Below are 18,294 nucleotides of genomic sequence, written 5' to 3'. Positions count from 1 at the left end.
TGAAATTAACTTTTTTAAGGAACCAGTAAAAATAACTTTTTTGAGTTCACTCTAAATAATGTCAAAAATAGGTAGGTAATAATTATTATTGTATTTGTGACAAGTCTTACATAATGACAAAAGTAGCTAGGCAATAATTCTTCTCGTTGATGTGGAAGACTAAATAATGCAAAAATAACTAGGCAATAATTCTAACTAAAAGCATAGGAGATTTTAAAATAATGAAAAAAGCTAGGCATTAATTATTCATGTGGCTGTAGAGTTGGGTAATTAGTGAAATAAATTAATTTATTAACTATCAGACTCATTATTAAGCTACATTTTAATAATTTACTCTCACATGAAGTTAAACTTTTTATTTTTAATTTGTTTTGGAATTTTTAGAACATTTTCAAACTCCTGTGTCTTACTATGATAAACATCTTCAGATACAATAATTTAGAATTAAGTTACTTGTTGTAGTATGAAACATGTAACAAGGTGTATATTTGATCAATGCATTCTGTAGATATTTTCCAATATTTCTACAAGACTGTTAAAAGTGATGAATATTTGTTAATGAAAATAAATATTACTTTATGGTTTAGGTGTTTGAAATTGTTAAGGGAAGTGATATGATAGCATTGATTTTTTTTTTTTTTTCATATTTAACTCTTTACTCAGTAGATTACATTGATCTTGCAACCTTAAAGGGGCCATCAAAGTTTCCATACTTTAGATGTTTTGACTATCTTGATGAAATTTTTTTAAGCTTTTAGCAAATGTTACAAATCATCATGTGACAACCATCCACCAATAGGAATGTGACATACCCTCCTAATGCATATGATTTCCTATTTTTGATTTTACCAAACTGTCACTTCTCATTTGACAGTGCTATCATCAAGACATTTTTTTGTTTGTGCTCTCTTCTTGTGTTTGTTTTTAATTTCATATGATGTGGAAATATTTTCAATTTTTTTCACCAAAACTTATGCTTCCACTTTGAAACTGTTGTCATTTACTTCCAGCACAATTACCTGGGCCTCAGGTGATAGTACTTGACTGAAGAATTGTCAGCTTTAATGTATTGAGAGATTTATTATGTGAGTTGACCTTCATTGGGCCACAAGTTTGATAGCCCACACATTTTATTTGGGTCTGTGACTTTGGATAGATAAGCTGGTATACTGTACTGCCTTTTTGAATATTTTCATATTAATATTCATGATATTAAAAAAGTCTGTTGGTTCAAGAAATCTTGATATCAATGAACTTGAAACCCCACAACCCAAGTGCTTTGGAAAGGTGGACCTTTCTTTTTAAGTTTCCACCTGAAAAAGAAAGGTCCACCTTTTGAAAGCACTTGGGTTATAGGATTTGTTTCATTGATATCAGTATTATTATTTGTGGTTATTTGGTTTCAATAACTTGCTGTTGGTTAGATTTACATCTACTTCTTGTATGGTTTGTGTTTTTAATTAATGTTTAGTGATATTTTTGGTACTATAACATTAGTTTAGGCTTAATATGCATGTCTTTGTAATTTTAGATTTACCTGTCATTCATCTCACTGGTAAATTGTAAATTATATTAAATATGTTGTTCCTTTAATAAACACCATTTACTAAATGTTTCATTGTCAGTATACACTTAGTCAATTTTACATTATAATAACTTTTTAAATTTTGTCATTAAATATGTTTTATATTTATTACAATTTCAATCTTGAGGACTCTGAGTCAAGAGTCTGCCCAACTTTCTCCACTATAGCTCACTTTCCTCTTCAAGGAGTCTACTAGGTTTACCTCAGCCCTTGTTATACACATTTCACAGTTGTATTTTTTTCCATTTTTCCCAGACATTTTGTTCCATGTTGGATCTTTGGGTCTCTTTCTAAGCCCACTGTTATCACATTATTCTTTGCTTGTCGGTTTTGAGGCTCCTTAAATCTGGTGGTGACTTGATTACCTTCCAGAAAGATTTTCATCACAAAGTCGTTATTCATTCCACAGGTGTTATCATTTTTTGTAATCACGCATGGTTTTGTCCCATCCATTGTCTGAGCCCAGCACCTCACTCCATGTTTTGCATGCTTCCCTCCCAATCCATAAGACTTTCTTCCATGACCATTCCCCACTGATGTTAGTATACCTCCAACTTTGGTTTCTTCACCCTGGTTTCTGTCCTTCCTATTCTTTCTTCCCTATACTTCACCTGATTGTTTATTAAAGGCTTGTCAGTCTTTGTTTTAATATTCCATCTACGTTCTGTCCCACCCAACTTAATTCCTTCTCCTTCTTGCTTATAGTTCTCTTCTTTTAAATTTTTATACCATTAACGTTACCTGTATTCTTACCATTCCTCTTCTGTTATCCTCTATCCAAACCTTGTCCTTCTTTCCTATGTCCTATGCTACCAGTGTCATGTGTTCTGACTCTCACTTCCTTTTCAGTCCTGATAGACTTTCATGTTTGGTTCATTCCTTCAGCTGTTATGTGGCTTGTTCTTCCTACTTTTGGGATTTTCATTCCTGACTTGTTACTCCCTGAAACCCTTCGGTTTCCAATGTTTTGTAACCTGTTACTCTCAATGGTTGGGTTCTTCAACTTGCCTGGCTGGCTTATTTGGACTTGTCTGTGGAAGGTTACTGTCTCTATAATGTCTCTGATTTGTCACATTATAATGTGTTTTGCTACTCCCTTTTGTCATACTTTGTGAAAGATTGTTCAGCTGTTATGGGAGCTACTTGTAATACCTTTTTCATTACCTGCTAGATATAGCTGTCTTTTCCTCTGACAGATATTGTTTTCCTCCTGTGGCAATTCTTCACTGGTTTGTTCACCTTTGCCTGGGGTAAATCTTATAACTTCCTTCTGTCTATGTTTTCTTTTTAGTTTCCTTAATCTTTGCACCTTCTATATGAATTCCATCTTGTAGAGGATGTTGCTCAGTCAGGTATTCTTTGTTTAAAATCTGCAACAATTGAAGTAATTATATAATGTCCACTGTTGAGAATAAGTGATTTTGTAAGATACCAGATGCTTTCCTGGTGGTGTATATGTATATATAAGTCTTAGAAATCAATAACTATGTCTTTGATGGACTGTCACCCATGGACTTCATGAGTAAAGCAGAAGGGAATTGTTGCTATTCTTGCTGATTCTTTAATTGGGTTCTGTCTGCTTTTCAAAATGGGGAAATGCTTTCATCCATTGCACTGTCTTTGTAATTATATCAGCTGAGTTTTCTTATTCAGTTCAATAGTTAATGAGAACAAGAATGATTCCACACACATAAGAGAAGAATTATTAAGTATTTCAGAGCATTTTACTTCAACCTTACTGGTAACATTTGTATTTTCTTACTCAATTTCTTAAGTACCAAAAACTAAAATGATTCTGCACACTTAAGAAAGTGTTGCTAAATAGTCTAGAGCAGTTGACTTCAGCCTTTCCTTAACAACCATTTTCTTGTTCAATTTATCAGATACTGAGAACCAAAATGATCCTGCACACATAAGAGAAGTATTATTAAATAGTCCAGAGCAGTTAGCCCTACTAAAGCATAACAATCCTCATCTAGCTGATGCCCTTTTAAGTGGAAGCGTTGGTAAGAGAGATTTTCCTAGTTGGATTTTCTAAAGTTTTTTCATACTAAATGTAAATATTCTGGAAGCATTCTTTTATCACTTACGTTAGACTATTCAGGTTATTTTGTATTGGAATGTAATTTCTTTCATGTGATATAACTTTGAGATTAATGAAAAATTAAACAAATTTTATTCTTTTGGAAATACCATTAAATTGAAGATCATTACTGATTACAGATTTCTAAATTAAGTAGCTACAGATCAGCTGGGTTTTTTTTGCTATGTTTGCTCTCTTTTTTCTTTTTTTTTAATGAGGTTAGCAGGAGTGGAGAGAGATTAATATTGTTTCTAGCTTTTCACTTCTGGTGACCTTAGAACTATTGATAGCCCACTATGCTTACTGAATCCTTTGTCATTTGAATATCAGACAAAGATATTTCTATTAAATTTTTTTGCCAACAGCAAAACCCTTACTTCAAGATGTAGTTTTATGTTTTTGTTGGTACATTGTATCTTGTAGCAGTAATGACTCTTTGAGTTTATTCATATAAAACTAGAGCTCTACTATTAAAAAGGAATTCCAAGATGATATGTCTACACACAAAATAGCTTGATCCCTCATGCATATGCCTATGAGATTTGCATGCCACAAGCTGTGCAGTAACTTCTACTTAAAAAATCATTTAACATGAACTCTGCTGATGCATAATGACATCATTATGTGAAGACAGTCTTTTACTAACAGGAAGGTGACACAATATTTTTTGTGCAGTAACTATTCTTAAGCACTTCACTTGAAATAACTTCCATTATCCACCTGGGTAATGTCTTGATTGGATGTCCTTTTAAACTTCTTGATCAATTATGTGAAATTTGTGATAAACAATTTAAAAATGACCTTTGTGTAAAACATCTATTTACACTTAAAATAAATGCAACATTAAAATCTTACACAGTAAATAGGTATTAAAAATGGGGACTTTACATAAGATTATTGATGCATGTTTTGGTGTATATGACACCATCTTCTGAAATAACTGTAAAAGTAAAATTGAGACTTACATACTCAAGTAATCACTTAAATACCATAAAGACGGAGTTACAACATGTATGTCCAGTACTTTATTATTTCTAGACATGTACCAGTTTCCTTGTTTAATTCTGAGCCGTTTAAGTCCAGATGGCATTTTGGTATGAAAACTCTTTGTTAACTTGAAGATGACCTAAGAAAGTTAAAAATGTTCTGTACTTTATTTTAATTAAACTTAATACCCATAACAGCCATTTTTAGAATATATTTTTACTTTAAGTGGATTTCTTGTCATCATGAATTCTTGGAAATAAATTTTTGATTTAAGAAACTGACAGCTTTGTATACTTACAGTATAATAGGTTATGCTGTTAATTTTATATTGACCTGACAATGTCTGTTCTTTAAATTGCAATATTCTTATAAGTTTTTATCACATACACCAAATTGTCTTACATTTCTGTCAGATCTTTGGTCTTTGTGAGCTACATGAATGTTTTTGAAGTGTTTATATCATCATTAATATGAATAATTTTGTATGGGATGCTCTGTTAACAAATGTCCCATAAGGTTACTTATTTTTACTTGTTATTCTATTTTGAAACCTTTCTGTCTTTTGAATGTTTTAATATTTCTTTTTTTTAGAACAGTTTACCTCAGTTTTACAGGAGCAACAAGAGCAACGAGCAAGAAAAGAACAACTTCGAATTCGCATGATGAATGCTGATCCATTTGATGCTGAAGCCCAGCAACTGATTGCAGAAGAAATAAAGTTAGGATAAATTTCTTTGCCTACTTTTTAGATCATTGTCTGAAACAGTTTAAAGTATTTTGACTCACTTTCTGTACTACTTCCTTAATCATCCAGGAAGCACATTTTGTGGTGTTGATGTAGCATTAAGTGCTCTTGATCATTAGATTTTTTCTTTTTGGTACATTTTTGTGCAGTAAATTTTCAGTTTGGTTTTTGTGGTACAATTTATAGTTCCATGTTATAAAAGACTCATTTTATTAAATAATAGTACTTTTTAGTTTCTGGAGATATCTGGATGGAAACATAGCAGATATATATTTAGGGTGAATCTAATCTTACAGTTATTATCCTTATCTAAAACAAAAGAAACAGAATAAAATTAGGATATAGTGTTGTTTTAACAATTACTTGATGGTTCTTTCTTTCTCTCAGCTCACTGGTGTTCAGTTACCCTTTCATATCAGATGCTTTGTGTGTTTTAATCTTTTTTTTTGTGGATTTCTTGCCGTGAAATTTTGTGTTTTTGTTTGAAATTATGAATATGTATCCAAAACATATAGCTTTATTGGTTCTGCATTTGTATGGTTTAAACTGTCTTTGCAGTTATTGTTAGAAATTATTTGACCTTATATTTACCTGCAGAGTTTGTACAGTTAGACAGTCAGTATATAATAAAATCTAGATTATTTTAGGAAATAATTATCTTAAATAGTCAGGTCTGTATTTATTATGACTAGAAGATAAAACAGACAATCTCTAATGTGATATGGATCCCAGAAAAAATATGCTTGTATATATATATATAATTATCTCACTTGTCTCAAATTGTCATTTATTTTACCTTCCTGAATTTGAGATTTAAAATTTGAAGCATTTCCAAGAAATTCAAAAACTTTTTGAAGAAATAAGTAAATAGATTTAATTGTTCAAATTTTCTACACAACTAAAAAAATTAAATTTCTATGAAAAATTAACTGTTTTTGTTTTATTTACCCATTAAGATGAATTTGTGATAATGAAATATAATATTTTCCATCAGTGTTGAAAAAATACAGCTTGTTAACAGAATCAGTTTTGCTCTGTTTCACTTAATGAGATATTCTATTGACTAAAACAGCTTTAGCAAACAACTATTTCTTCTAGTTATAATCTTTGTACTCATTTACTGTTTACTGTAGGTTGCTAAGCCTTATCAAATTTTGCACGTGGAGGACATACAATAATAATTTTTTTAAGGATATATTTATATATATATTGACACACACATTTTGAAATGACCAAAAATCACAAATTGGTTTTATCAGTAGCATAGACTTTCACTATAATTTATCAAGCTTAGTAACTAATTTGTATTTGAGTCTAATAATATGAAAAATATGAAATTTTTGACACACTGAAGTTTTATTTTGCCTCTTGGAATCTAGCATGAAGAGAGAGATTTTGTCTCCCAAATACTTCAAAGAGCTGAGAAGTACAGTAGAATAACATTCTAAGCTTTTAATTGGTTATTAACATGTCATAGGCAGGAGCAGGTGCATCTGAGCAAGTATTTCAAAAAAGTGGAAGGATGTGGGTGGGGCCACTGCATTTGGAATAGAAAAGATAGGATGTTCTTATTTTATATTCTAGCTTGTCAATGTTGGTAATTTGTATTTTTTATTCATAAGAAACTACAAACTTTTTATTTGGACATCACAAACGTAATTTGAACTGAAGCTGTGTTCAACATACCATGTGATGACCAATGTTGATGCCTCAGATGCCTTTCTACACAGTTCAGTTGCCCCATCCTCAAATCATTTTCTTAAGTGAAATCAGTTGCACCATCCGTAAGCTTTTTCCTCTATTTTTGTGTTTGATTAAGTGGTGGTGGTATTTACTTACTATATTTGCAGTCTTAGACTTTGTTTCCATTATTACATGAATGGCCAGCCAGCTCTGGATAGATGTAGAAAGAAAAAATGTTATTAAAGTTATCCTTGTTCTCCCATATGGAAATGTAGGTGTGGAACAAAGCATCTTTGAGAACAGTTTCACTTGAAGGTAATAAACTTGTTTGAAAAAAACAATCTATCTTAGGTTTATTGAACCCAATTTACAGAGACCTGAAGAGATAATTCTTAACTGTGTAGTAATTAATTGATGTCAATTGGAGTATTTTGAATATCAAAACAAACTTGTTTATAACAAAGAACAAAATAAGAAAAGAGCTAACTTAGAGAGTTTAAAAACTGAAGAAATGCAGATGTCTATAAGAGAAAAAAAATTACCAAGAACATAAATCTAACAGCAAGGGAAATGGATAAAGTTTGATGTTTTTAGTAAGATGCTGAGAGATAGAAATGAGTAACAGGAAAAATGATATCAAAATCATTCAGATGGTGACTCCCCAGAACACAACGTTTTTAACTCAACTTTTAAAATTCATAAGGTGATAAAAATAGATATAAGAAAAAAACCTTTGAATGAAGCTTCATAAAAACCAGTAGAATCTGTGAGTTCAAGCTTACTTTTAACTTCAGAATATTCTAAATTCTTACATGAAGGTATAAATTATGTAAGACTGATGAATTGTTTTCTGCTTCTCAAAATATTTTGATCTGGAGTTTAAACTTATCTGTGAGTTCTGTCACAGACAGAGAACTAAGAAATAAAGTATACTGAATATTGACAGCTTTTGTAGTTTTAGTTGTAGTTTAACATTTGATGTAAGTATATTCTACTTGATTTTATTGTTAGTTGTATCACTAGCTTACTTGAATTATAATTTGTTTTATAAAAAATATATTTTATATTATTTTCATTTGACATCATGGAACTTAAGAGTTCGAGTTTTATAGTATATCTGTATTAACTAAGTATATGTAATGTACATTTTAAGGTAACATGCAAACTGAAACTTTTTCTTCTCAACTCTGTTGTTAAATATTTTGTTTACCTTAACTTTTCAAACATAGTTTAATTTTCAAGCACATTTCTGTAAGAATAAAAATGGCCTTAAAAGGATATAGGTTCTTTGTTTGAATAGGTGTATGTTTCAAAGTATTGGTTTATATTTTTGAAGGCTGTTTTATGATATTATACTTTACACACTGAAAAGTGTTTGATACTCTTTATTCAGGATCCTCAAATTAAATCATGATGAAAGCTTGTTGTGGTCTGTAGTACCCTTATTAACATTCATGTAGAATAATAAACCCCAACCAGTAACAACATAAGATTAATGTTGACTGATAAGATTGTAACATTTATGTTCATTATGTTAGTAACTGTTAAAAATGTTCCATTTTTCAAAGAGAATTACTTTAAGGTATCATTTTTGCTTATGAACTGCATAGTCTTTGTACCAATTATTTTCTTTTCACAATAACAGACAACAGAATATAGATTCTAACATGGAAGCAGCTATGGAGTATCATCCAGAAAGCTTTGGGCAAGTAGTTATGTTATATATCAACTGTAAGGTAAATGGTCATCCAGTGAGAGCCTTCATAGACTCAGGTGTGTATACTACTAAATATTCTTTGTGACAAATAAAATTTGTTAGTGTGTTTGTTTGTTTTTGTTGTTTTTTGACTCTACATCTTTTGTACCTGCAAACAGTTTTAATACTAACTTGTGTTAAAATATTCATTATCAAATTGCTATATAACAGCATTAGAATTCAACATACAATGAACTTTAAAATGATTTTGTCTTAATCATAACATGAAGTTTATGTTTTTATTGCTGAATAGTTATATCTCATGCAAAAAGATAATTTATTTTTATAAATTGTGTTCGAACATTTATATTCATGCCATGATTTTAAAACAATCCAATGCAAGAGATATAGAAGGAAAATTTGTATTACTCTTTATATTTTTTACCTTTGACAGAACAGTCTTATACATTATATAAATTAATTTATATCCCATGAACAAATTTTATAGTGTGTTATACTAACTTCCATTTAAAATATCCAAGATGTGTTGAGCAGCATTATAATGTGTTCAACTTTAACGTACAAAAACTGAAATATCAGCAAGATCATTTAGTACAAATCCTAATTTGTTTGTAAACACAAGTTTTAGAAAATCAGAAGCCATAAATGGAAACTGTTTGTTGTAGAGTACAAATTAAATATATTTAAAAATGCCTTTGGTATGGGGAAAAAAGAGGTGCAGTGAAAAATAGATTTGGCATTTGACTTAACCCTTTTGCTATGAGTAAGGGTCAGAGAGCATGTCATCTTGTTTGTAGAGTTGCATTCAAAATTGTATTGAACAACTAATTTATGAATAATTGTCAATAAATTTAGTATAATGTGTGTGTCATTTGTATATATAATGTATATTAAATGCAGCTTTAGTTTAAATTATATGCTTTTGATGTCTAAAGTTTCTTATAGAAAAACTCAAATTACCAATATTCACAAACTAGAAGATAAAATAAGAGCTTTCTGTTTTCTGAGATATTATTATACTTAGTAAATCAGCCAAGTTGGCCTTGTTCACATCTTCCATATTTGTAAATGTTTGTTTAGTACACCTGTACACCTACTTTGCTGTATGGTGTTTTTATAATCACACCATAGTTTAGTGTTTCCTGTACATTGTTCTCTCAGATATATAAAGTGTATTCACCAGGAAACCCCTTTTTTTCACTGTAGATTTGCAGAAAAAAGCTAAGATGAAATAATGTTTGAAAAAGATTTTTTTAAACCAAAATACTGTTTAGTTGCAGTAGAGTTATGTGGTATCAATATAGTAATTTATAATTTTTTGTTATTTCAAAATACACATATAAAACTTAAAATAATTGTTTTGTATGCTCTATTTGTGAAATTCAATAAGCCTTAGCAAACTATGGAAATTGAGTACAAATTTTGGAAGAAGAAGGGATCATTGTTATCTATATTTTGTTATTTAAAGTTTTATATTTTAAGAAATATAATTGAAATTTAAAACTTTATTTCCCAATAGCAATAAGGTATATATACATATATAATGTATCTTGTACTGGTCCACTAGAACAGACCTAAGGTTGATGCACTTTGTAAAGATTAGATGTACTATTGGATATGGTAACATAAGGCTGCATGTGGCAATGTACAACTTCTGTAATGTCAGTTAGACATGGCTGAAAGTTTAATAAAATGAATATAATAGGTATACATGGATGAATAATGTTATGAAATTTAAGCTATTATGAATAAATATTTGTGATTTTATGTAATAATTTGTAGTCATTCAGCATAATTTTTTAAAGGTGATTATGAAATCAGTCAAATCAACAAAATTTGTACAGAGATAAGATAAAATAACATAAAATGTAAAGTTTTATGTTTTTAGGAGGTTTTAGAGGATATACAATTCTAAGATTTGTGAGATTAAGAAAAATAGTTTTAATCTTAATTTAAAATTCACTTGGAACTCAGACTAGTCAAAAAAGATTCAGTATATTAACAGGCAAATCTTTAGTAAAAATACTTTATTAAAAAACTGATTTCTTGTACACAAATGACATATGTACTAAAAGTCTGCAAAATTTGGTAAATATAGACATATGGTATTAAAAGTTATAGTGCAAAAACTACAACAAGTGCAAAAAATACAAAATGGTTGTGAGTCCATAGTGAGAAGGTTAAAGTAATAGCCAAACTGGTAGCTACACTTACAGCATTGACTACCTATTTTGATTTTATTACTTTAAGTTGCACATTTAATCTTTTTTTTGGCTTCACCTTTTATTTACACCTAAGATGTTTTTGGATAGATATTATGACTTTCTGTTAATACACACCAACAAACCACAGTAAATAAGAAAATAAAACTATAAAGACCAACGTTAGCTTTTGGTTCGTAACCTATTACTAATCGGAACAGACTACAGAACCAACCAGTCTCTTTAAAATATGTGGTGGTATTTTTTTCTTTATTAAAATGCTTTCTGTTAATCAAGTACCAAGAAACTAAGAACAGTGCACTTTTAATCATGGATGAAATTGTGGTAAAAATTTTAGATAGTGATTAGATTAGACTGATAGTGCATGTGAATTTTTGCACAGGCATGCACAAAACTTTTGTTCAAAATTGAATGAACTGTTTTGAAAGAATAACTTTGCACATGTGGTTTATATTGGAATGAAATTTGACACTTAATTCTAGGTTATAAATATTTATCACTGTACCAAGTTTGAAAAAAATCCATCAGAGATAAGTATGTTTTATCAAATAAATTTTTGGTGCAGTTGTTGCAAAGAAAAAAATAAGGTATGTGAAGTAAGGGTGCACTAGAGCATATCCATTAAAAATATCTGGTAGTCTGTATTACACTGCACAACAAAGTTTTTGCTTCTTGAACACTGTTGGGTGTTCCTTATAGATTTTTGGCTGCTGATCATGAAAATCATATCCAAATTTGCCCATCATGTACCATTTCATTGAAATCTTCAATTTTGTCATGTTTTTTCTCATAATTTTGTCCAAAAATTTTCGTTTCTGTAAGAGACCTCTGAACAATGTTTTGTGCAGTCTGGGCATGTCCAGGCATGAAATCAGCCAGGTTAGAAGCTCTTCTGTGGAAGTATGCAGTCCAGGCATGCCTTGGCAGGCTGGAGCCAACTTGACACTGTCTCAGCAGGCTATAAAAGTGGCTTGCATATACAGATGCTGCTCATTGGATTAATATAGACCTTATAGTGTGTACATATTGTTTCAGAATATAGCATTGCCTCAGTAGCACTGTAACAAGTAAGTTAGATGTTATAGCCATTTTACAGGACGATTGGTGCTGGTCAGTATGTCTCTTCAATGTCGTAACAGCCGTGATACATTCTGCTATATTTGTGGAGAGTATACTCTTGTTCATCAGAGATGCTCAATGACTGCTCTTGTGATGAAAGCATATCATCTGTACTTCAGCTGTAAAATTGGTGATCAAGACCAGGAATGGGTGCCTCACATTTGTTGTGCAACATGTGCTTTCTGTCTGAGAACTTGGGTCAGAGGCACTCGAAAGACAATGCTGTTTGCTGTCCCAATGATATGGCGAGAATAGAAAGGCCATGTGATGGACTGTTACTTCTGTTTGACTAATGTGTCTGGTTTCTCTGCCAAAAACAAGAAGTCAATTGAATACCCTGATCTGCCTTCAGCAATGAGACCCGTGCCACATGATGACAGTCTTCCAATTCCGAAAACACCAGAGGAATGGACCTTAGACGAACCAGATGTAGAAACTGCAATGCAGGGCACTGGCAGTGACATTGATCCGGATTTTGAACCGTGCTCCTGAGGCGATCCACATCTCATAACACAGTCAGAATTAAACAATCTGGTCAGAGATTTGGGTCTGTCGAAAGCAAAAGCCAAATTGCTGGGTTCGAGACTGCAGGAATGGTGTTTGCTGTTACCAGGTACGAAAATTTCTGTTTTTCGAAGCCACCAAGATGATATAACCAAATTCTTTACGCAAGTTGACAGTCTCTGTTTCTGTGTTGACATCGAAGGATTTTTCTCTGCTTTGGGTTGTGACCATGACCTGCAAGAGTGGGGTCTTTTTATTGATTCATCATTGTTAAGCCTCAAAGCTGTTCTGTTACACAATGACAACGTTCACCCTTCAATACCTGTTGGCTATGCAACACACATGAAAGAAACCTACAAGAACATGGAAATGTTGCTGAAGCACATCCAGTACAGCAAGTACAACTGGAATATCTGTGGAGATCTGAAAGTCGTTGCTCTGTTACTGGGACTGCAGCTCGGCTATACAAAGTACTGTTGTTTCATCTGTGAATGGGACAGTCATGCTAAGGAGTCACGTTATTCTAGACAGAGCTGGCCACTCTGTAAAAAGTTAGTTCCAGGACAGAAAAATGTGGTGCACGAACCGCTTGTCGATCCAGCAAAGATTTTTTTGCTTTCTCTTTACATAAAATTGGGACTAATGAAGAATTTCATGAAAGCAATGAACAAAGAAGGTGATGGTTTTTGTTATTTAAGAGAAATGTTCCCAAGAATAACTGAGGCCAAGATCAAAGAGGGCATTTTTTTTGGCCCTCAGATTAGACATGTTATGAATGACAAGCAGTTTGAAGATCTGTTAGTTGAAATGGAAAAGATTGCCTGGAAAGCCTTCAAAGACATTGTTGACAATTTTCTCGTCAACTACAGAGCCCCAAATTACATTCAGTTGGTAGACACACTTCTCAAAGCATACAAAACAATGAAGTGCAACATGTCATTCAAGATTCATTTCCTCCACTCACACTTGGACTTCTTCCTTGCAAATCTCGGTGCTGTCAGTGACAAACACGGTGAAAGGTTTCACCAGGACATTGATACAATGGAAAAACGATGACAGGGCAACTGGACTCTGTCAATGCTTGCTGATTAGTGTTTGACACTGCAACGTGATGCACCGAACATTGAATACAAACGGAAATCAGGAGCAAAACATTTTTAATTATGTTGAACTTAATAGCATATTAGAAACATAAACACAATTAAATATGTTATTCCCAGTAAACAGTTAACTGTCTATTTCTCAGAGTTCCTATGTAATGAAGCAAAACCAAAATTATATTTGTGCATACCCACCAGGTACCTGTCACAATCAGCAAAACCTTTCAGGAAGCAAAACTTTTCAAAAAAAATTGTTGTGCAGTGTTACAAAGCCCAAACTACAGAAAGTGGGATATTGATAAACTTTCACTGATGTTGATAACATACAGTTTGTCATACAAGTTGTTTTGGTGCCAGGACAAACTTCTGTGTGTACTGGTTGTAAAGAAATGTTATTTTAAAAGTTTTAAACAACTTAGAATAAAAATATTCATGGAGTTCTGAAAAGAAGGATTAAAAATGAAACTTAATAACAAGAAATTGAGATTTTTTTAATATTATGAAGAAAAAATCGAATGAGAATATTTATTTTTGAAACAGAACTCAGGAAATTATTTGAGCTCAAGCAGCAGTTGAATTCTTTGAAAGATATATGTTTATAGAGGAAAGAAATATTTCAGTTGCAGCAAGTTTTGTTGGTTTCTTTTAACTGGAACAACCATAATTTACTGTTGTATTCTTATTACATATATACTGATATAGATTTTGGTAACACACTCCTTTTCTATGTTTCTTTTAAGAGAAAAATGTGTAAACTTGTTCTTGTAATATTTAGATAACAAAAATATTAAAAAGCATATTCATTACATGTACAAACATTGGTGTTTCTGTCACAATGGTATTATGTGACACAAATGCTGGTCTAGTCAAACAGTTCTCAAATCCAATTACCATGTTCGTCTAGATCAAACATAAAAATACTTCATCCAAGTTGAAGAATCTGTTCCAATTAACAAAGTTTACTTTTATATGTTTAATAGAATTTTAAATGAAAGTAAATTTAAAAGCATTTTATGTGTCGGTAGTCACATAAGCCCAATAGTTCACATTTCTTGCCCCGGGAAATATATTGCAGGTAAGAAAAAATCTCAAGTGGTAGCCACAGGTTAAGAATTTCTGGACTTGTTCACAGATTAAATAATAATCTTGTATTGAAACAAATGTATACTGCAGGTAGTGCAACATGTAAAGTTTGTGTTAAACTGTCATCTATGGGGATAATGAATACAAGTTTTATGAAATTTATTAAAAACTACTGTAATTGTTTATGAATTGTGTTTTATTTTATATAAGTGGCATGGAATTTTGCCAGAATGTTTAATTTTTCTGTCAGTTTTCATAATATGTATCTGTATTATTGGACATGAAAGTTGTAAGTATAGAAAAACATTAAAAACATTTGCTTTATCAAATCTGTGATGTCTATATCCATATTTCCCAAATTAAATTATTTGGAATGTTATTATTTCAAAATTTTGAAATACTATCTTGCCTTAAACTGTATTAGACATTTTTTTCTCTTGTAATTCTAACTATAAAAGATAAGCAAGGATGTAATTTTGTTGTTTTACATATTACCAGCCCACTGGTTACAATTTAACATTTCAAGATGTTATATTAAATATTGAAACATGTTAGCCTAATGAAAGCTGTCGTGAAAACACTGACTAAATATTCCCAAATGCTGTCTACAGGGGCACAGACAACTATTATGAGTCAGGCATGTGCTGAGAGGTGCAGTATAATAAGATTAGTGGATGGTCGGTGGGCAGGTGTAGCCAAAGGAGTAGGGACACAGAAAATTATTGGTCGAATTCATCTGGGTAAGTAGTGTTAAAACTCCATTCTATTAGTCCTTGAATTTTTTTAAATTAATGTTGAAAAGAATAAATTGAAATTTTATAGTTTCTAAGTTAATACTCAAAAAAATTAATTTCATAAATTAATTTTCTTCTACCAAGATTAAAATACATTCCTGCTAGTTGGAAGTAGTGTGTAATATAACTTAGGGTGGAGTTATCTATCTTATAAACTATTAATTTTTTTTGTTACATCTTAAGTCTTTCCTTGAATCTTCTGAAATATTCACCAAGTAATAGTTTTTTAATACTAGCAGTTGTGGTAGTGAATTGTTGGAGTAGTTTACCTAATGCACAACACTGTTTTTAAATGTAGCTTATGAAAATGCATGTTTTTGTGTTATTGGAAGATCCTGTGTATTTTCTTTATATTTATGGAATGTATTGAAACAGTTTGAATAGAATAGTGATACAGTTCATGGCAGTTTTTTATAGCACCATTAAATATGTACTTAACAGTGGACATTTTGAAGTTCCATTGCATTTAAAAATAAATTGTTTACAAGGAATATCCCTGTTGAAAATGAAAAAGGGGATTGTCAAGGTCAGTGACCAAAGGTGTTTGTATGAAAAACATATTTTTTTTATTAAACAGATATTTTTAAGTAATAATTTGCTGGTACATTTTTTTATTTTTGAATGTTTACTGTCCAACATGCAAAGTAATTTTGATTTTAAGATTGAAAATTTTCTGATGCATAAAAATATTTTAAAATTTCACAAGCAAAATCTTTATAACTCCAGATACTTAAACATTTTTTATTGGAAAAATTATATTTTCTGTTATTTTGTTGTTATATCTGTGTATAGGTTTAATCAGTTTGAGAACTACCTTGTAACCACTATAAAAAATTAGCAAATAGATAGGATTTTTTTTGTTCTACATTGGCAACAAAGTATAACATGAAAACTCACATTTTATTCTAAATGGCTTAAATTTCAAAATTATACATTATATACATTTATTATTTTAAATGTATTGACCATCCGGTCATGCCTGGCTGAAGTTGCAATGATGAGGCACACATGCACTCGTGTTGTTGTATTCGAGAACATAAAACTGATCTTCACAAAGTGAACTGACTTAGATGAGTTTTAATGAACTGGTATTTTGTAAAATACATTCACATTTTGGTTATAATACTTTATGTACATATATTATTACTATTTGCAAATAAGATTGTTAACTTACTTTTCTTGAAACATAGAATATTAAATAAGGAAGTACAGCAAACAGTTATCTCTTCTAGTTACAAACTGTGTACTCATTTGCTGTAAGTTGCTAAGCCTTATCAAAATATGACATGAAAAATGTAAAATAAAGTGATTTTCTTTTTTAGGTATATATATATATATATATATAGAGAGAGAGAGAGAGAGAGAGAGAGAGAGACATTTAAAATAACAAAGAATAATAAATTACTGTATCAATACCACAGAATTCCATTATAATTTATCATGGTTGTAAGTAATTTGTATATGTGTCTTTTAGAAAAAAAAAGCTGACTAAAAGCCTTTTTAAATATGGCAGGAAAAGAAAGAATTTCTCACACCAATACTTTGCAGAAACTGAAAAAAACCACTAAATGTTCTGAGGTTTTGACTAATTATTTATGCATCATTGCAAAGTAGGTGTATGTAAGCAAGTATTTTCAAATTATGAAAGAACAAGACCATCTTAATTGATTCAGTAAATGTATTATTAATAGCTCAGAAAATAGAAGAGGTTCTTATCCTAGAGACTAGCTCGTTAATATTGGTAATTTCTAAAGAACCATATACCTGATATTTGGACATCACAAACATCTAAATTTGAATCAGTACTGCATTCGACATACCATGTGACATACAAAAAAAAGTGTTTAAGATTTTTTTTAAATATTTACTTTTAAATTAAGAAATTAACTAATGTATAATTCTAAAAATTGAATTATAATCCACAATTTTATACCAAACTCATTAACATACATAAAACAGTAGTTCAATAAAGCTTTCAATATAAGTAAACTCATGCAATAACATGGTATTTAACCTGTGTTGGTAGGGTTAAGAGAAATAGACATGAATGTAAAATATGTAAGATGTTTCAAAAGGATGGGATAGTGGGTTGGGCTGTGATTTTAAGTTTATAAAATAGATATTGATATCACAGCAAATCAATAAGGTGGGAGGTTCTTATTTTTTAAATGTCTTATTGTAAATTTCTAAACTTTAAGTTTCTGGTTAATTAACCACCCTAGATAGTGTATGGTAGGTGGGACAAAGTATAACTGAACAAGAAGACATGCCATATGACACACAGAAAAAGATATTTGTCATTTTTTATTTATCTTGTATTTTGTATTAGGGAACTAAAATGTTTAAAACACTTCTATCTCATCTGCCACGTATAGCTATTACTCAATATTTGAGGTTTCATTCTTTGTCCATCTAAGTATTTGACTGATTTTTTTCATACTTTGTCCACTTAATTACCCCTGAAAGTATACTCCATCTACATCAATGTGCCCTCTCTCCTAGTACTGTATATAAGCACCTCATTCAGATAATTTTATCACTTTTTCTTGACAAAGTACTTAGATTCATCTTTCTCTATACAAGTGCTGCAATAATTAATGTACTTGGTTTGATTTTTCCATCAGTTTCTCCTGACCAAATGTATACTAAATATTAAGGTTTTCCAGTGGATT

The 18,294-nt window shown here is 30.8% G+C and overlaps 1 protein-coding gene across 4 annotated transcripts in view; it reads left to right on the top strand.

The window, feature by feature from the left end:
• The window catches only part of LOC143233305 (protein DDI1 homolog 2-like), a 51,401-nt gene that overhangs the window by 12,958 nt on the left and 20,149 nt on the right, over positions 1 to 18,294 (top strand). For 2 of the 4 annotated variants that reach the window (XM_076469435.1, XM_076469434.1), the window contains 4 exons: positions 3,469 to 3,591; positions 5,247 to 5,373; positions 8,729 to 8,856; positions 15,440 to 15,568. In XM_076469435.1, coding sequence (XP_076325550.1) covers positions 3,469 to 3,591; positions 5,247 to 5,373; positions 8,729 to 8,856; positions 15,440 to 15,568 — 507 coding nt within the window. The remainder of the gene's footprint in view (positions 1 to 3,468; positions 3,592 to 5,246; positions 5,374 to 8,728; positions 8,857 to 15,439; positions 15,569 to 18,294) is intronic. The other 2 variants (XM_076469437.1, XM_076469436.1) reach the window with 2 other exon arrangements.

Source organism: Tachypleus tridentatus, chromosome 12 (assembly GCF_004210375.1).
Source record: "Tachypleus tridentatus isolate NWPU-2018 chromosome 12, ASM421037v1, whole genome shotgun sequence".
NCBI classification, from domain to species: Eukaryota; Metazoa; Arthropoda; class Merostomata; order Xiphosura; family Limulidae; genus Tachypleus; species Tachypleus tridentatus.
This window is presented reverse-complemented; position numbering and strand designations above follow the sequence as displayed.